The sequence below is a fragment of the Haliotis cracherodii genome, unplaced genomic scaffold, assembly GCF_022045235.1.
Source record: "Haliotis cracherodii isolate W230 unplaced genomic scaffold, xgHalCrac1.p SCAF_6, whole genome shotgun sequence".
In the NCBI taxonomy this organism is placed as follows: Eukaryota; Metazoa; Mollusca; class Gastropoda; order Lepetellida; family Haliotidae; genus Haliotis; species Haliotis cracherodii.
The window spans coordinates 55,612,016-55,633,684 of record NW_027266319.1 but is presented as its reverse complement, the minus strand read 5'-3'; the positions used below and the strand labels follow the sequence as shown (position 1 = coordinate 55,633,684).

Sequence of the window (21,669 nt, the reverse complement as noted above, 5' to 3'; positions counted from 1 at the left end):
GCTTCAAGATAATGTACAGTTGACAAGCAACTCTCCATTCCTGAAAAATAATGGAGCGTTCAAACAATGGAATGACGTCACAGATGTGTTTTAATACATGTTGATGGGTCATCGATAAGGAAAGAGTAGGTGTGGGTACGGACCACGTTCGGTGCAAACTCCACAAACACCAAAATGCACATGGGAGCTTTTATGTACCTAGAAAAGGGTTAAAACTGTAAATAACTATTTTCAAATACATTAACCATATCAATATTAAAAACGTTGTTTATCAACTACCTGGAGAGATTCTTGGTTTTCCTATTTCTGCAAAAGCCATCATCTTTGGCACATGAATACTCATAACCCCCATCAATGATAGGTTCTACTGAGTGTCAAATGACGCCCCAGACCACAAACGCCACCTGGGACTTGTACCAGAACACATTTAACAATTTCAAAATTACTAAGTGAGTGAATTAAGATTTAACGTCTCATAAAGTATTCCCAAGTCGCAAACGGCACGCGTTCATTGCTAGCCTTAAGTTTGATCAAGAATATATTGAACGGTCTTTGAATGGTGTTCCAGAAGTAAATGTTGTGGAAGGACGTACAAAACATATTCCTAGACCCCCCTCCCACATCGTGGCATCCGGTGATAATAGGACATGTCTACTTAAGTTGTCAAGACATTGTGAAGACAGTGATGTGCTGGCCACAGTCGAACACCATGATCATCCGACGGACAAACCAATGTATACTCTATGAGGAACATTTCACGTCACAAGCATATTTTGCTATGTGGATTCGTGATGTAAAGCAGTAAGTGTGTAACATTTCTTTACCCGTCTTAGGGAGGCATTTGATTTTTAAGTACTGAAAGAAAAGGGTCATTAATCATGACTATATGTTCACCATTCCATTGTATAAACCTGGAACAAATAATTAAGCACCACCTATATTGTCATGAGTGAGTCAATTTACTTGCGACCTAGTGCAAAGTGTGTTCGAGATATTAGTATCCAATTATGTTTATTGCTTATCAGATAATTAATCATGATATAAATACTAAAATGCTTCAAACCAGTCTGTATCAACGGATCCTAACCTAAAGTCAGGGGATGCAAAAAAAAAAGCTATAGTCAATACTTGATGTAACCACCCTGTACACGAACGACGTTTGCTTGAAGTTGAGGCCTTCTAGCCCGTTCCGAATTTCAAAGCTGCAAGAGGTTCACGTACATTTTGGACGGGATGGTCTGTCGAACAAGACAGTTTTAATTGTACCACGTTCTTTTGGATTATGATCTGGACTTCCTGCTGGCCAATGACGCAAGCATTCCAGAAAAGTACGGGATCTGTGAGGTCTAGCATTATCATACACAATGACAGGTCCAGTGGTCAAAGCATGTTTGTCAAAATGGGGGATAACTGCTGTCTCCAGGATGTCATGCTTATATCGTTCGATCATAAGAGGCAAATTACATTTTGGAAATGCACCATCAGTGTTGATGAAACAGTCTGAAACTGATTCAAATCCTATCATACAGAGACAGGTTTCAGTCAGTTACCATTGGAGTCGAAACCCCCACCCGAACAACGCATAAGTATGGTGTGCCACAAGGACCCGTACATGGTCCCATTTTATTTACTAGTATACCCCTGACCTCGGTAAACGTATCTCATCTACGGGCACTAAGCTGTGAAAACCTTCATGATTCCTGATCTGCCATCATACATGTAGAAGACTGATGAAATCAAATCTTGGAGAACTAAGAACATGCTAAACCTCAATCCTGACAAGATCTTCCTACTTATCTAACCTTATCCAGGTATATCAACCATCTAGATCCCTCCGCTCCGCTGAGAAACATCTCCTTAGTATTCCTTTGACTAAACTGACAAGGTCTAGGCAGACGTCATTTGCCTACAGTGGTCCAGCTCTATAGAACCGTCTCCCATCACATGTGAAAGAAGCAGAAACTCTGACCATTTTCTAGTCATAGGCACTTGAGCCCACACTCTGAGGAACGCCTGACGCAGTTCAGTTGCAGTTGTCGGCCTTGGTTGGACGTCATTCAGCCGTCTTTGAATCTCGTCCCACAGGTGCTCAATGGGATTTAAATTGGGACTGAGGACAGGCCACTGCATGGTCCTGATGCCATTCTGCTGGAGGAAGTCTCTTGTTGCTCTCGTAGTGTGGGCACGGGGGTTATCATGTTGAAACTCGTGGTTGCGGCGACGTGCCAAATGAGGTATGGCGTATCCGATCTGGGTGAATTTTTATAAGGAAAGAAATGGGTGAACGCACGTGCATTTCAATTTGCACGGAAATCACGTGCATTGGGTTACAATGGCCGTTACCGTGATGCGTTTGTGCGATCGGTTTTATTGACATCTGCTTTTGGTTTTTTTATCATCAAATTTCATTTTTCTGGGCAAGGTAATGTTAAATTTTAGAAACTTTGACAAAAATTACCCAGAGATTTAAATGATAACTTTACATGCAATGTTACTTGGGGTGATGTTTCTTTTGCGGTTCAGTATATCAGTCTTGTATCTATGACTATGTATCAGCAGAGTTTTTAACCTTTTAATGTAGCACTGTGATCATTAACCTGCTGAATGGAGTTAAGCACATAACAAATGTACAAAGGTCCGTGCAGATTACCCTGCACAGTGAAGTTTACAATTGAATATAACACATTTGTGCCATTTTTGTTGTTGTCAAATAGACATCCTTTGTCGAGCCTTAATGATGCTGCTTCTTCTCGCTGGATGTGTGACGTTAACTTTTAACTCACTCTCGCTGGATGTCTTGCGAGGCTGACCTAGGCGTGGCATGTCCTTAAATTTTGTTCGGTATTTCTGCATTTTTCTTGAAATTACAGTGTGGTGACGTCCATTTTCCTACAAGACATTTATACATGTTTCCTTCCAATAATTGCTGTAAGTACGCATGGTTCATTTATCTACAAGACTGTATAACAAGATGAATGACTTCAACTTTCCCTTCATGTCGAGCAATATTCCATCAGCTCCAGCATTTGGTGTCTACATTTTCACAACTTTTGAAGTACAATCGAGCATGCCCTTTCTACGGAGATAACAAAGTGCCTCTTGCTCAAAGGATGATTCATCAAGGTTACAGCAACCAAGCCTCGGTAAAGCGTCCAAAAGCTTATGTAGGAGATATGTGGAGATATCGGATCCATTTCCAAACTTGATGCATTACAATAATGATATCTGATACATTTCCGAATTTTGACTCGTACCATATGTTCCCCTGTTGATTCAGGTGAACAATTGAAATTCCTTTACATGTGTTTGTAACGGGTGCCAGTGAGGGAGCAGGATATGCTGACCCTTTCACGAACAGCTGGCTGGTGTTATCACTATTGGATAGTAATTTATGAACACATTATGATATTGTCGGCATCGTACAATAGATTAGATTTTGGATAATTATCCCCCGCCCAACGAAGTTGGCGGGGGATATAGAACGGGCTCCGTCCGTCCGTCACGTTTCGTTGCCGGAGCATAACTCATAAACAGTTCAATATTTTTTCATCAGACTTTGCAGGTCTGTCAGGTACATGCTGAACTGGTGCCTTTTGCAATTGAGGAATTTTAGAAATTTTTATTTTTTACGTTTCCATGGCAACAAGATGGACTTAGGTTCTGTGAGGGTAGGGTTCGTTTCCGGAGCATAACTCATAAACCGTTCAATATTTTTTCATCAAACTTTGCAGGTCTGTCAGGTACATGCTGAACTGGTGCCTTTTGATATTGAGAAATTTTAGAAATTTTTATTTTTTACGTTTATGGCAACAAGATGGACTTAAGTTCTGTGAGGGTAGGGTTCGGTTTTGTTTTTACAATTTCCATGACAAGTTCCACCTCGGTTAAAAAAAGGTTAGGGTTTGTTTAGATTTAATTATGTCCTAAACTCTGCAACAGGGGAGGGGGATATAGCCACGTTAGTGGCAAACTCTTGTTATGAATGCATCAGGCCCTGAAGATGGACACACACCTCACAGAGGGATGGTGATCCCGTCTGTGTGCAGTAACGTCAGTGAAACTGGATTGAACGTTTTGTACATCCACATGCTAAAAGTATCACCTTAGGTAAAGTGCTCTGAACCTAAACGTCTCCAATTATATATTCTTTAAAAAGAAACGCATAGCCAGATGTGCGTGAGGTAGGAAAATACATTTATATGAGGAGCCGTACAAGGTATTGAGCCAAAATGTCGTGGAGAGAACACTTGGTGATTGTAGTCATCTCAGTTATCGATACATAGGAAAAGTCCAAGGTGAAGGTCAGCTACCAGCAATAACGGGTTTGTCCCTTGCTGGAATCGATAGCGGCCTGACATCTCCTGCCCATGGAAGAGAAGAGTATGCGAATCACATCCTTGGGAGTGGTAGCCCACTCGTCCTGCAGTGCAAATGGTAACTGCTGCAACGTCTGGGGTTGTGGTTGACGTCGGCGTAGCCGTCTATCCAATTCATCCCACAGGTGCTCTATCGGGTTCAAATCTGGGGATCTGGAGGGCCAGGGGAGAACATCAACGTTGTTGTTGTGTAGACAGGCTCTTTTGATCCGTGCTGTATGCGGTCGAGCATTGTCCTGCTGGAAAACACCGTTGCCGTTGGCTGCAATTGGGAGGACGTGTGGTAGGAGAATTTCGTTGATATATCGTTGAACCGTAATGTTGCCCTGGATGTGGACCAAACCTGTCCTGCCATGTTGAGAGATAGCCGCCCACATTATAACGCTACCCCGACAAAACCAGTCCTGGACGACGTCTCCAGCGTAACGTTCTCCGCCGACGTCCCCAGACCCGTGCTCTTCAATCCCCTCGACGGAGAAGAAATCTTGATTCGTTGCTGAAGTAGACATCTCTCCTTCGCAGTTTAGCCCATACCCTGTGTTGACGACACCAATGCAGTCCTTGTAGACGATGTTGTCTCACTATGATGTGTCGAACAGGACGTCTTGCTCATAGGCCTGCTGCTCTTAAATGGTTTCGTACGGTCTGGTCGGATATTCTGCGCAGTATGGGTATTTGGGATGCGTTTGAGGTGGCTGTAGTCGTCCTTTTAGATAAGTGGCGCAGCCGAAAGTAGTGATCTTGGGCGGGATGGTTATTCTTGGTCATCCCGACCTAGGCCGATCGCTTGTTGACCTATGCTGTTGAAACTGATCCCATAGCCATGTGTTGTTGTTGTTGTTGGTGGTTGTTTGTTGTTTTACGCCAAACTCAGCAATATTCCAGCTATATGACGGCGGTCTGTAAATAATCGAGTCTGGACCAGACAATCCAGTGATTGATATCATGAGCATCGATCCATGCAATTGGGATCGATGACATGCATCAACCCAAGTCAGCGAGCATGACCACCCGATCCCGTTAGTCACATTTTATGACAAGCATGGGTTGCTGAAGACCTATTCTACCCCGGGATCTTCACGGGTCCCATAGCCTTGTGATGGTGCTGGGCGCTATATTTAAAGTACTTTCTGGGACTGACATATTCCTTCCAAAAGGTCCCCACTTTATTATCATTATAAATTCAAAGTATACTACAACTAGAGTTTCTACAGCTTTGGATACTAGAACAATGGTTAAGTTAATGGCTAACCATTGCCAATAACCACGTTTGCAAGGTGATGACTTCACGACAATCCATATGATCCGTAGCATAGTGGCATATCTCTAGTTGATGGTGGCCTAAATCCCGTATTTACTGGTATTAGACAGACTTTTGATCGCATTGATTTGATACAATCGGGTGAGTTTATGAACTGGTCTGGGTTTTTTTATCCTCAATATGTGATAGGTGCTCGTTGTTTCATTGTCCTTTCTGTCCTAGATGTATATTAATTTTTCTTTCTCGTCAATATCTGTGTGTAAATCGATAATGCCGATGTGTAACTTCCAACTTGCTGACTCATCGCACAAGAGACCCGGTTGATGATCATCCAGTAACAATGGAAGTCGACGCTTTCATTTAGGAATATATTACCTTTAATAAGTGAAAAAGAAATAACCTGTCTTCATAATTCGTTCACCATTAACATTCAACTCGCCTGTATAAGCACCATCCAATATGTGCATTAGTGCTGTACAGTTTTACTGTACTGGTATTTCTTTCATGAACAAAATTTTTAACAGTCTCCAAACAGATTCATTCTTTCCACAAAAATGTCATTTTTTTCTTCTTTTTTCACTATTTCAGAATGTCATATACATCTAGAGTTGCATTGATCCTTCTCGGGTATCAACCTTTCAGCATAAACTCACTTTTTTATCTATCAGCTTTTCACATGATTTCAACCGTGAAGTTCTTTCTTCTTCTTCCCCTTTAATGATTATCTGACTTCTCTTCTCGCTGCTTTGCTATTTCGCACATCATTAGCTGTCAATTAGAACTTCCTCATAGCTATCAAAGAAGACATAAATTGTCATTAGGCATGTTTACCATAAAGCCTGTCTTGCAGCAGAAATCACAGGCCATAGACATCATAGACAAATACGCGCTCTCAAAGCTGTGATCAATCAAACTTCCAGCATGCTTTAGTCTGAGTTATGGCCCATTAAAAATGAAAGTAGTATACCGAAAACAAACTGAGGGTCTCAGGGGGCATGGCTGTTTTGTTGAAAAACTGATTCTCCTTTTTTTCACAGAAAGTGAGTGAGTGAGTGAGTGAGTATGGTTTTGTTGAAAAACTGATTCTCCTTTTTTTCACAGAAAGTGAGTGAGTGAGTGAGTGAGTATGGTTTTACGTTTTATGGTCATTCTCACTGACTTGGTTGATGCATGTTATCGTATCCCAACTGCGTGCATTGATGCTCATGATGTCAATAACTGGATTGTCTAGTCTAGAGTAAGTTATTTACAGACCGCCGTCATACAGACGGAATATTGCTGAGTGCGGTGTTATTAAACAGCAAACAAACAACCAAACAAACGAATCAACCATACAGCGACTCCTGTTTCGAAGCAGCCACACACAAGTCGGTGTGAAATATACGTGTACACAGTGAAACCCCATTTCACTTCACGTGTAATGTTGCCATGGAAAGTATTTCATTTACATCAAAGCCAGTAAGCTTAATGGGTAAGCTAGGAAGGTGACGTGAACATCATGTTTCAACTCAAGTAAAACCAAAGCGGTTCTATGCTCAATCAAAGAGAAGATATTTCATTAGTATGGTATCAACATATTGCTATTGTAACAACTGATTAACATCTTGTAATTACTTTCTCATCAGCAAGACAGCAAGTGACCATGACACATAGATTGTTGCATAAGATCAACTGAAACGATACGAGGAAGCTAAACTATATAAAAAATGGACATACCCTGAAACTTATATATTTCTTACAACATGTATTAGATTAAATTTTGAAAATGCCTGCGCAGTTTAGGATGGTTGTTCGCAGCAACAATTTCAAAAACCTCAATAGAAATTTGTTGACATTCTTCCACAGTATACTCTGTTAAAGACTTTATATAACCGTAAATTGTGTTTGTTTTATAGTCTTATTTCTTTATAAAAAACATTCAGGACATGCTTCCTGATATTGGTTATGCCAATAAGACGGATAATTTACGAAATTGTCACAAAAGTATGTCAATATTCACTAGAACAAACAATCGGAAGATTATCATCCATCCACTTAAAATATGTTGAATACCTTTCCAACTTCAAGATAAATCTTAAAATATGTATGACTTTCGTTTTACTTGTATAGCACCATACAAAATATAAGATTAATCACTCAAAATAAAAGTTAGTTATATACTGAAAATGCCAATGCCACTAATGTAGACACAAGATCACCAGGACTCATCAATATCATCCAAATCGATTCTAAGGATAGCAAACTGGGACTTTACATCAGCATTATCAGACTGTTGTCCTTTGAAAGTGACTTTCAGTCTCGTATAGATCGCTTTCCTCTCTTCATTAATTCGTTTGCTTGATCTGATTTCTGACAATAACTCGCTTCTCTTTTGTAGTCTTGCAATCGTGACCGATATCGTCTAAAAGTCTCGCATTTAGAGTCAAGTTCATCATACAAGATGACAAGTAAGCTGTGATAGTAAGCTCATAGTTTCAAAGTTTGTAGTTCAATATATAGCTCTTGGAATCCAAAGATGTGATTAAAAACATCCCCTGAGAATTAGTTTACTTTATGAGGTGAGTGACATGGAATTCAATGTCGCGTTCAAGATTGTTGCACTTATGGTGTGGTTGGTGTGCATGGCTGATTGCACAAGTCACGACTTAAGCCAGTGCTAGGCATTTATATCTTACCCAGGTGCTTGAACTCAATTCCAACGTAGGATGACAGACTCAAGGTCCTAGATGTTATGGTGCGGTGGAGTAGCTTAATGGGTAAACCATCGTCACGCTCACAGCCCAGGTTAATTGTATGTTATAAAGATGAGAAGGAGGGTTAATATAATTTATGAGACTAAGAATATTGTGGAAGAGGCTACGTGAAGATTTTTGGTACCTTTTTGCTGCTGTGCTTTAATAATTGCTGGGAGGCACAGATGGCCCAGTTGTCTAAGGCGCCGCGATTCGCTGTGCAGAGTTGCGTCCCTTGGGCACGCCAGAAACCTATGATTGTGGGATCCAATCCCGGTTCGCCCCGATTATGTTTCTAGGTTTGTCAGCACCATACCCGTGCCCGTGGGTTTCACCGAAGTGGTAAACGTCTGAGGCCTGCATCACTTCGGGCTTTCCTCCCACATTAAGCTGACACGCCGTGATATAACTGGAATACTGTTAAAAGCCGCGTTAAATCCAACTCACTCACTCACTAATAGGGCCGGTCGGGTAGCCTAGTGGTTAAAGCGTTCGCTCGTCACGCCGAAGACCCGGGTTCGATTCCCGACATGGGTACAATGTGTGAAGCCCATTTCTGGTGTCCCCTGCCGTGATATTGCTGGAATATTGCTAAAAGCGGCGTAAAACCATACTCACTCACTCACTAATAATTGCTGTGTTCTTCCTCCATACCTCTGTGGTTACGGTGGACCTTGTACGTATAGTCTACCGGCAGAGGGGTGAAGGTAACAACCCGGCCGCTCAGCTGTCCCTTGACTTATGTTTGCAATCCCCACGTATTCATCGTGTCCACTGGCTGCGCATAGCGGTAACTCCGTCCGCCGTTCTCCCAGGTTCACATACGCCTCACTTTTACTTTGTCCGCAGTCAGCACGATAGGTATTCAACACTTGTCACATATATCTTTACTTTATTCTAACACCGTGTTAATCAGTCTCAGATATTATTAGTAACATTGATAAATCAATGTCACATTTCTATTACCACTGATGATGATAATGCTAAAAATAATTCCACAACTATAACCATAACCACATAGTAAATATACTGAACCAAATTAAAAACTTCACAATCCTAAAATTTTAACATTTTGACCAGTTATCATTGTGGGCACTTATTGTGTATTTAAACAGTAATGGCCACGTATTGTCTTCAGATAACACCTGTTTTTGTGCAGGTGATCCATGAATCGATCAAAATCATGTGCACAGCATTACAATGGCAAAAGTGTTTTTTCACGTGCAACTGGTCACGTGGCCATAATACCGCACGTGTTTTCAGCCATACGTGTTAGCAGTCATTAACAAAAAAAAAGAAAAACACAAGAAAACAAAAGTCTTTACGGCCATTTGACATGCCACGCCTTTCAAATGTGCAATGTGAACGTGCCATCGGCATGTTGCAGACGAGAACGTCCGTAGCTGTAGTCGCAAGGACGATGGGTTGTAGTCGACGGACTGTTTATGATTTACAGACGCGTCTACAGCAAACGGGTACCACTGCTGATCGCCCTCGGCCAGGTCGACCACGTGTGACGTCACATGCAGAGGATCGTCAGATTGTCACCTCCGTAACCGATTTTTGACGGCCATATCAACCAGAAATTAACTGTTTAGGGGTAGACTGAGTGCGCAAACTGTTCGAGATCGTCTGAGAACTGCTCACCTTCAAGTACGACGGCCATACAGCGGGCCGAATCTGACTCAATTACACAGACGTCAACGTCAATTGTGGGCACAGCGACACTTACGATGGACTCAAGTCGTCTTCAATGATGAATCCCGATTTAATCTTCGATTTTCTGATGGTAGGGCGAGGGTGTGGAGGCGCCGTCATGAACGTTACGCCCAGTGTTGTGTACAGGAAGTTGACAGATTTTGAGGCGGAAGTGTCATGGTGTAGGGTGCTTTCTGTGGCAATGCACGTTCCAGGCTTCTCGTCATCCGTGGCAACCTCAACGCTGCTGCTTACCGCGACCAGGTACTGGCACGAGAACTTCTGCCTTTTATGGCAGCTCATGGACCCGGTTTGATCTTCCATCACGACATTGCCAGACCCCACACAGCAATTTTGACAAGGAATTTCCTTCAGAATGCGGGAGTCAACGTCATGGACTGGCCGCCAAGGTCTCCCGACCTCAATCCCATCGAACACGTCTGGGATGCTCTTGGCAGAAGTCTGCGCACTCTCCAGAACCAACCACAGAATTTGCAAGATCTTGGCACCATTTTGCAGCAACAATGGCGTCGTCTTCCCAATCATGTTTTCACAAGCATCACAAGGTCCATGCGGAGGCGTTGTGTGGCAGTTATCAACGCACATGGTGGCCATACATCATACTGAACGTGTGTGCCATCAGATTCTTATGATTTAAACTGTTGATGTTATTACCGAATACCGTAGGTGCTTGGAACAAATTATGGTTACCACCGTTAATTAAAATGCTTCTTTGGACATTAATGATTAAAAATTACCATCTGATACATGTGTCCGTTGTATTATCATATATGGGATTACTTTTAAAAATGTGAAGTTTTTAATTTGACTCAGTATACATAGTTTTTTTTGGTTTGGTTTGTTGTTTTACGCCACACTCAGCAGTATTCCAGCTATATGACGACGATCTGTAAATAATCGAGTCTGGACCAGACATCTCCAGAGATTGACATCATGAACACCGATCCACGTAATTGGGATACGATGACATCAGGCTGACACGCCATGATATTTCTGAAATAATGTTCAAAGAAGCCTTAAAATAAATTCACTCACAAGATTTCAAGTGATTGGATTATTCCAAGGGTTTAACGAGGCCTGTCAACTTACGTTAAAAAATCGAAAATGACAAAAGCCACCAAGTGCTCGTCAGTCGGCGCTGTAAGAGACAACTTGCTGGTGAGATAAATAAAAACACAGTTAACCACATATTAATCGATTTTGACGCATAGTGGTTGGAAAGCTCTCGAAAATCGAAGACATCTTATACAAATCCGACCGATGTATAATGGGTGGTTAGGGACCTACTTCTGGTATCTACACTTCCTGGAGGGTTTACCGTATGTTTGTTTGTTTGTTTGTTTGTTGTTTAACGCCGCACTCAGCAATAATCCAGATATATGACGGCGGTCTGTGTAATTAAATAATCGAGTCTGGACCAGACAATCCAGTGATTGATATCATGAGCGTCGATCCACGCAAATGGGATCGATGACATAAATCAACCAAGTCAGCGAGCCTGACCACCCGATCCCGTTAGTCGCCTCTTACGATAAGCATGGTCGCCTTTTACGGCAAGCATGGGTTGCTGAAGACCTATTCTACCCCGGATCTTCACGGTTCTCTTCCGCATTTGCATGGCCGGAACCAGGGTGTTCACTTCAGCATACTTGGGACCGCCTCCGTGGTCTAGCGGCAGAGCGTACGCCCGGAGAGCGGAAGGTCTGGGGTTCGATCCCCGACCACGTCATACCGTTAAAAGATGGTACTTGTTGTTACCTTGTCTGGTGCTCGGCATTAAGGGGCTAAAACAAGGACTGGTCGGCTCGGAGTCAGTATACTGTGTCTGAGTGGGGTATTCATGTTAAACTGTGGCATGGTATCTCAGTGAGCTAGCACTATAAATCGGCATCAGTCCGGACTAGTACAAGCAGCCACACAAACACACACACGTACATGCACGTCGCTTTATAAGTGCAATAATCTTGGACGAGACGTTAAACCCCATTTTACCTCACCACACCTCACCTCACCTCACCTCACCTCACCTCACCTCAGAAAACTTGGGACAGCACATGTGCCCCTTTTCAGGGTTATACAAAGTTCCAATCGTTTTGGTCACTGACAAGGGTTCTAAAAGGCCTGTTTATTTATGAAAACTTGCAAATTAGCACTTTTCCAAAGAAACAAGATAAACGTTGGTTGGGATTGTAAATTCAGATTGCAGGCGAGATGCGGCGTAGCTCCAGCCTTTGGTGTCTAAATTTCACATTAACTTATCGAGTATGCCTTTTCTACTAAGAATTCAAGTAGCGTCATGCGACACATGCTCTAAAGTTGTTTGAGGAGCGGTCGGGTAGCCTAGTGGTTAAAGCGTTCGCTCGTCACACCGAAGACCCGGATTCGATTCCCGACATGTGTACAATGGGTGAAGCTCATTTCTGGTGTCCCCCGCCGTGATATTGCTGGAATATTGCTAAAAGCGGCTTAAAACCATACTCACTCACTCGCTCACTTCTGTGTGAGTCGTCCTTCGTAATACAGCTGAAAGAAAACGTTCGTCGCACAGCTCCGGATATGAAACGCAAATTACCCTGTAATTCATATGGGACCAACTCGTGCACGTTTATCAATCAACTAAATATTCCAAGCCCATGTTGATAAATTAAAATGTATTACGAACAAACATAGCCCTGGTCAAGAAAAGACTTATTTTAACGAAAGGCTACCACATCACACGTACGTCCAATGTGTAGAATAACATACAGAATATATCACAGATATCCCCTTTCATCGACGAATTTATTTAGTCTTGCTGTTAGTAAATATGTTATTGTTAATTCCATGTAATTGTCTTCCCATGTTTCCGTAACGTTTCTTCGATGCGGGCTTCGGTATTTCGAATCCCGCTGGCGACACACACTTTTTGGGAAACTGTTCTATCATCAAGGTTAGTGAAAATTCCCGTTTTTTGCCGAATGGTGTTCAAGTTCAACTGTCAGTTCAGTTGTTGTTTCCGTTATGGACACAATATATATTAAGAACGCTTCACTCAATTAACGATGACGCACGTAAGCGTTTAGAGTTACCTCCCCTACATCGCTTCGCAATCATTTAAAGTGTCTCGACACATTTTTGGAACGTCCATCTGTTAATTATTGAGGCTTGCCCAGTTAATTAGCTGAACTCAGCCGGTTGCCCCTAGTAACTGCTCCAAAAGGCCCCCAGCGCCCATAGAAGGTTATGGGCCGGAAGAGCGAAACCTAGCCATAATCAACTCTAAAATCTCTTCGCTTTCGTGAAGCTACAGTAAGACTAGTCACGCTACAGTAAACACGGGATATTGCTGTACCGGGACTCTCAAATTACAAGAAAAACACAGAAATGCGTATGCCGTATTTACAGTAGTAATTTATTAGATGCTGAAGTATAGTATAGTTGCACAAAAGTACTTTACATTTAACAAATTTAATAACTCTAATACTTTAATATTTCATAAATGTACATTATAATTTCTACAAAAACAACAATAACTTATATCTTAAAATATGGTAAATACATAAATACATTCAATAATAAATTTGTCATTCACTCCAAGTGGATCGGATCACCAACATGATCTGTGTACTCAACGTCGCCGATGACGTTGTTGACGAGATTGTCTTTCAGAGCCTGAAGACGGTTGTCAATCAGCCGGTATCTTCTCTTTCTGGGTGGGGCTGACCGGTGGGCTCCAATTCGTTGCTCAATATTCTTGCTTGTGGTGAAGATGAGAATGTCGTTGTCGATGCGATGAAGGAAGTGTTCTCCTGCTTCGGTCAATGTCCACTGTCCTTCAAGATGAATCTCAGGTCGGGTGGCAGGAAGTTTAGGAAGGGTCTTGTGGCGTTGTCGGTACAGAATGGTCTTCTGGGTCTTCTGGGACAAATACCCCAACTTGGGTTTTCGCTTTACTGATACTAGGGAATATTGGATTTTCGCTAACCCGGCACGACACCCCCGTAGGTAACTTGGGTTGGATACTCCCCAGGGAGTTGAGAATGATAACTGGCTAGCCGCCGGATCCAATTTTCGGAGAACAAATAAATTGTATTTGAGCAGATACATCTGGATAAGTTAGGTGTATAAATGTATAGTATAATAATAACAACATAATAATTATAAGTTGCAAGACTGATGATGTTGCGTAAAGCCAGATTCGCCGCTGCCTTATCATTAATTCGAAGTTCTTCTCTAACTATTATTTCAGGTCCTCTCCACCGAGAACATTAAGTGTTTGGTCTCTTTCTAAACAGGGACGGGTATTTTATTTGTTTTAAGTAATCCGTGTTCGGAAAGTCTAAAAATAACGCATTGTGTAATTCTTCGAGAGAAAACATATAAGGAATCAAAAGGAAATTTCGGTCACAAATTTGTTGTTGTTGTTTTTTGTTTAACGCCACACTCACCAATATTCCAGCTATATGACGGCGGTCTGTAAATAATCGAGTCGGGACCAGACAATCCAGGGTTTGATATCATGAGCATCGATCCAAGCAATTGGGATACGATGACATCCATCAACCAAGTCAGCGACCGTGATAACCCGATCCCGTTAGTCGCCGCTTACGACACGTATTGGTTGCTGAAACACAAAAAGAAATTGTCGGTAAAACAAAGCAATGTCTGACCGATGGATTCTGCCTCGCCGTTAACCTTGTTTCTCAACACCAAACAAAGCTGTTAATTTTGAAAGCTCTGAATCTCTAACACAGAAGAGGATACTAGGCCTCCTTCCACTGGGCGACCTCAACCCTACGCCTCTCGTAAGTCTGTGTTAAAGTACTTAACGATTTACGATCGTCGTAAGCTAGCGCTCACATCGCTTTATGGAACGGGGCCGAGAGATGTTACCATAAGCGACATTCACAAATGCTGTGTCCAGAGTCGCTTCAGCTCAATTGCATGACCACAGGGCCACGGATAGCCATACTATACTGACTGTACTGATTACATTAAAAAAATTAATGTAATCAGTACAGTCAGTATAGTATGGCTATCCGTGGCCCTGTGGCATGACGATCATGACATGCACGGCCACAATAGCATGACATTCTCCATCGGTAACGCAATGAGGTTGAGGTGTACTGTTAACGTATCAGTCATGTTACGCTTGTGAGTGATAGCCTGCCTGACACGATTGATTGCAACATAGCTTTGGAGCAAGCATTAACAAAAGATGTTATCTGGTTGCCCTTCAGATTGACCTCTAACCCCTCGGTTTACCTGCACAGCGCCATCTGGCAGGCTACGTAGTGGACAACTGACCATTCGGTAAACAAACAAGGACCTCTCTTCTCCGATCGAAGACATGGCGGAATCGGAAGTCAGAAATGTCGTGATCGCAATGGACGGAAGTGATATCGCGCTTCGTGCTTTTGATTGTGAGTATCGATACTGTTGAATCATGTTGAATTAAGTAAGTGATTATGGTTTTGCTTGTGGCAATAGTCCAACAATATCACGGCGGGGGGCACCAGAAATGACCTTCACGCATTGTACCCATGTGGAGAACAGAACCCGGGCCTTCGGCGTGACGATCGAACGCTTTAACCACAAGGCTACTCCACGGCAGCTGATATTGAAGAAAACTGATATATTCCAATATTAAAGAGCAGGAAGTTGCAGCACGTACAGGGGCCTTGACTGTTAAGATGTCTCCATCGAAGGATGTGGTGAGGTTCTGGTGCATCGGGGTGTTGAAAATGTTAATAATTATGTTTTTGCACGTATTAAACAAATGTATAGACATTGAGAAACAAGTCTGTAATGGTAAACTTCAAAGTTCCCAAAACTTCAGTGGTGTTTGTCCGATAATAATTTCCACAATTATAATTTTGTTAGGTATATTGATGTAGTAATATTTGAAATAAATACTGTCACATTTTGCTGTTCCTGACAGCCTTCTCGTAAGAACTAACAGATATCACACACCAAGGCATGAACGCCCGTGTCATACGAACCAGTATTCTTCCAAAATATTGCTATGTGACAAACCGATTGTTTTCATCTAAAAAGTATCATTATTAAGAAATTTGCAGAATTTGTATTGTTTACTCAGGAAAAGGGAAATGATGTTCTTAAGGATGTTCCAGTTACATAAAAACATGATGTATTATCAAATTCCTCATCTATGCACTGTATGAATACAATATCAATTTTGTATCTGTACACACAGCACTCTTGTCACGCGACGTATGATGATGCTGTATAATAGGTCGATGCCCTCATCAACACTGTTATCATCCCTTGTGGTATGCTACCTTGAGTGCGTGTGTATGATGCAGAGGACGTGTATATGTTATCATGGATGTGCAAGTGATACAATGGTCGAGTATATGATATAACTGACATGTACATTATACAATGGAAAAGTATAGAAAATGTCATGGACGAGAACGTTATACGATGAACCCCTGAAGATCTGAGTTAGAATGGGTCTTCAGCAACCCAGCAACAGGCGACTATGCTTGTCGTAAAAGGCGACTATGCTTGTCGTAAAAGGCGACTATGCTTGTCGTAAGCGGCGATTAACGGGATCGGGTGGTTGATTCATGTCATCGTGCCTCAATTGCGTGGATCGATGTTCATGATGTCAATCACTGGATTGTTTGGTCCAGTTTCGATTATTTATCAGACCGCTTTCATATGGCTGGAATATTGCTAAATGCGGCGTTAAACAACAGACAAACAAACAAACTATAGGAATTATTTACAGTATATACTACTGTAAACGATGGATCCTTTGTAGATGATACGTATACGACGGACGAGTATGGGATGCGACAAATAGTGTATTATATATAATAAGACTGACGAGTATGTGATATAGGACGTATATTTATGACACAATGGGCGAGTATATGATACGATAGACGAGTATGTGATACGATAGATGAGTATTTGATACGGTGAAGGAATATATGTTACGATGAACGAGTACATGATACAAATGACGGCTATTTGATACGATGGACGAGTATGTATTTCGAATGATGTATTTGATGGATGTAGCTATCAGACAATTGATGCCTTTTTTAGAATAGGGACCTTAGTGTGGTACCTTAAGAGAGTATATGATACCATGGACGAGTATAATGAGTTGGGTTTAACGCCGTTTGAACAGTAATTTTAGTTATCACGACGTGCCAGTTTGATGTGGAGAAAAAGCCAGGAGTGATGCAGGTCTTAGACGTGTGTCCTTCTTTTCCGGTGCACAGCCTCTATCCTATCCTATCGACCTCACTATTGTCTCATTCACAAAAGAAAGAAATTCTTACCATACCAGTAACCCTAAACCAAGGGATTGTGTAAATCATGGTTTCTCTATTGTCAGTAAAGGTGAGAAAACAGGTCTCAGACGTATGGTGTTACCCACATAGGTGGGTCACAGATTTTTGGAACGACAAACTCTTATAATTTTGACCATTACTCTCATTTCATTCAGTGAGGTGAGGTGAAATTGGTTTTAACGTCGCCTCCAAGATTTTTGAACTTATATAGAGCGCGCGCGTGTGTGTGTGTGGCTGCTTGTACTAGTCCGGACTGATGCCGATTTATAGTGCTAGCTCACTGAGATACCATGCCACAGTTTAACATGAATAACCCACTCAGACACAGTATACTGACTCCGAGCCGACTAGTCCTTGTTTTAGCCCCTAATGCCGAGCGCCAGACAGGGTAACAACAAGTACCATCTTTTAACGTCTTGTGGTTTGACGCGGCAGGGGATCGAACCCCGTACCTTCCGCTCTCCGGGTGGAGGTTCTATTACAAGACCACGAAGGCGTTTCATTTCATTCTAGCATAAACCATATCCACGATTATCACATACCCGTGAAGACCCGGGGTAGAATAGGTCTTGAGCAACCCATGCTTGCCGTTAAAGGCGACTATGCTTATGGGTATGCTTATCTGGTGGTCAGGCTCGCTGACTTGGTTGATGCATGCCATCGTATCCCGATTGCGTGGATCGATGCTCATGATGTCAATCACTGGATTGTCCGGTCCAGACTCGATTATTTACAGACCGCCGTCATATAGCTGGAATATTGCTGAGTGCGACGTTACAAAACTAACAAACAAACATTAATGATTCAATGAATGGCTGTGACACGTTTAATACTGACATTTTATCTCCAGGGTACGTCAAAGAGATTCACAGACGTCACGACCACGTGATATTTGTCCACTGCCCCGAGTACAGGGCAACACTACAGTCAGGTCAGTGCCAGATGAACACTACACTCAGGTCAGTGCCAGATGAACATACTCGACCAAGCCAGTCTGTGAGTGATTGCAGTTTACAGCATGGTCGGCATATCTTATTTGCTAGAGTGCGCGCGTTTGTGCTTGTCCGAACAAAGTTTTGAAGTGCTAGCTCACTGAGATACCATACCGCTGTTACCCCACTCGGACACCTTTTCGGGCAGACGCTCTATCCACTAGACCACGGAGGCGATCAGCAGCTGTGTTTTAAAGATGAACCCTGACTTCTGTTAGTTTAGTTTAGATGGTTGGTTGGTTGTTGTTCAACGCCGCACTCACCAATATTCCAGATATATGACGGCGGTCTGTAAATAATCAAGTCGGGACCAGACAATCCAGTGATATCATAAGCATCGATCTACGCAATTGGGATCAATGACATGCATCAACCAAGTCAGCGAGCCTGACCACCCTATCCCGTTAGTCGCCTCTTACGACATGCAAGGGTTGCTGAAGACCTATTCTGCCACGGATCTTCACGGGTATTGTTGAGATGGACCCCGACCTCTTTCAGTGTAGCTGAGAGAGGGACCCTGTCATCTGTTAGTGTAGTTTATCACCTGTATCTGACTTTACTCCGTGTTCTGCCTGTTTCAGCAATGGTGGAGGCTGAGCTTGCATCCCTGTTGGTGGAGGAAGCTGAGCGAATCAAGTCCATGGTAGCTGAACTCGGGGATAAGCTAAAGAAAGCCAAGGTACCTAACGGCCCAATGCTGTTTTGTGACTCCCATCTTTAACGTCAAATATAAATAGCTCATCGCTTAAAAGTGAATATTTCAAGCTTGACGGATATTGCTGAACTGAACAATCCTAATGCTGAGGGTCGATAATTCCCAACGAATATAATGAATTAAAAGTATTGTAGCTTTTTCCTGCATTAAAAATCCGGCAAAGTAGCTGAAAGAGCTTGAAACTCACTCATGTGATTTGAAGTGTTGAACACCAATCTCCATCATTGAAAATATCATCATGAGTGATCTCCCTTTCAGATTGGCGGGAAAGTGAAGTGCGTGTATGGGACACCAGGGGAGGTAATCGTGAAGGTCGCGGTGGAGGAAAAGGCGGATCTCATCATCACTGGGACTCGCGGGTTGGGGTCGATACGGCGGACATTTTTAGGCAGCGTCAGTGACTACGTCGTACATCTCAGTAACGTCCCCGTACTCATCTGCCGTCACCAGGACTAGACAAGACTTCATCTCCTGGCGCAGTATCACACATTAGCATACTCAGTCCGCTTGGAATATGTGACGTTCATTTGTGGCATCCCAGGCTAAACTGCCGGGCTAAAGAAAGTATACACTGAAAATTGGATTTATCCACAAACATTACAAACGTTATCTAATGAGTGAGTGAGTTTGATTTTACGCCGCTTTTAGTAATATTCCATCAATATTACGGCAGGGGACACCAGAAATGAGCTTCACACATTGTACCCACGTCGGGAATCGAACCCGGGTGTTTGGCGTGACGAGCGAACGCTTTAACCACTAGGCTATCCGACCGCCCCCAAACGTTATCTAAACTCTACTAGGCTGAAAACAGTCGCTGAAACAGTACACACTTAAGGTCCAAAACATAACAATAACCGTATCAACGATATCAGCATCAAATAACCATTATCGCTTATTTCATTTTTAGCCACCATCAAGCATGGGTGTACTTTCTTTTGCCCGGTAATGTATATAAGATGGCGCATTGTTTATACCCGCATAACCTTTCTAAAACATACACCCACCCCCTCCTCCCTGTTATCCCTGTAGGCGGCGCGGGTGGCCCAGTCGTCTAAGGCTCCGCGATTCGCTGTGCAGGGTTGCGTCCCTAAGGCACGCCAGAAACCTATGATTGTGGGTTCTAATCCCGGTTCGGCCTATTTCTAGGTTTGTCAGCACCATACCCTAGCTCGTGGGTTTCACCGAAGTGGTAAACGTCTGAGACCTGCATCACTTCGTTAAACACAACTCACACACTGTTATCCCTGTAAATAACTTCAGCGGGGTAGGGGTTCGGGTGACAATGTATTAAAATCAGATCGTCTACATTTCTTTGAGGGGCGGGGTGCACGTAGGTGGGGTGCACAAACCTAATTTAGCGTTTCGCGCATACATATTACTACTGCAACAAAGCTATGTTATCACTACGGCTGCTCTACCGGATGGTGACCGGGTCAGCTATAATGTAAATCCATTGCCAGATTACATTAAAGTATGGAGATAAATCTTGACTGTCAATGACCTCATTATATCCCCTACAATGAGTAGTTCAGTCTACACTTGTCAGCTCGTTTGTCACCTGTGTCCGTCTGACCTCGTAAATGTATGCCACCCTTGTTATAACCTTGTATTATACACTCATCAAATATAGAGAGAAGTAATGTAAGAGACACCGGTTGGTCTCTTGAGTTGTTGATAGCCATGGTGAAGGATGTATTCTTGTCTATTTCTTATCGTTCTCATATATCAGTTCTGAATAAATCATTACGTTATTACAAAGTAAATATTTCTGTTTTGTTTGTTTTAACTTACGGTTCGAATATACGTAATCCGCGTTCATAGAGTATGTGTCAAAATCAGAATTCGAAACGAAAAACGTTCGTAGAAACTCAGAAAGCACTGACCTAACTGCGGTAACATTTACATCCTGATTCCAACCACGAAACAAACTTGTATGCCAACAGTGGACAGTTTGTAATTAAAACTTGATCGGACTAAACAGTAAAGGCAGTAAGATAAACTGGAGCGGCCATAGAAAACACGCGAGTGAGGCACCAGAGGCACAATTAACATATAAGCAAATATCCAAAGTTACATTTAAGTACATACAGATACGCATATGCAGAACAACAGACTTTGAAAATATATAGATACACATGCAATTTACATTCTTGAAACCCCTTTGTCCAGAGGGGTTTGTCTCCGAGCTGTGGCCAGTCTAGGTCAAAGGTTTTTAAAACAATTCAACAGCTGTTTTCATGGGTATATACTAAGAATGAAAAATCAGAAGAAACAAAGAGATACACATGAAGTTCTTTTAAACGTCAGACGAAACAGGTAAAACTACATTAAGTAAACTTGAGAAAAAGCAGAGACACACGTATGGTAGAGTAGATGTCCATACGAAAATTAACACAGGACCCGTGAAGATCCGGGGTAGAATAGGTCTTCAGAAACACATGCTTGCCGTAAGAGGCCACAAACGGGATCGGGTGGTCAGGCTCGTTGACTTGGTTGATGCATGTCACCGTATCCCAAATGCGTGGATCGATGCTCATGATGTCAATCACTGGATTGTCTGG

The 21,669-nt window shown here is 42.4% G+C and overlaps 1 protein-coding gene across 1 annotated transcript; it reads left to right on the top strand.

The window, feature by feature from the left end:
• The first annotated feature begins 15,280 nt into the window (after positions 1-15,280).
• Positions 15,281-19,770, top strand: LOC139445142 (universal stress protein in QAH/OAS sulfhydrylase 3'region-like). Its single transcript, XM_071226242.1, has 4 exons — positions 15,281-15,490; positions 18,249-18,329; positions 18,972-19,069; positions 19,364-19,770. The coding sequence occupies exons 1-4, from the start codon at positions 15,418-15,420 to the stop codon at positions 19,559-19,561; spliced, it is 450 nt and encodes a 149-aa protein (XP_071082343.1). The 5' UTR covers positions 15,281-15,417; the 3' UTR covers positions 19,562-19,770.
• Positions 19,771-21,669: the final 1,899 nt, after the last annotated feature.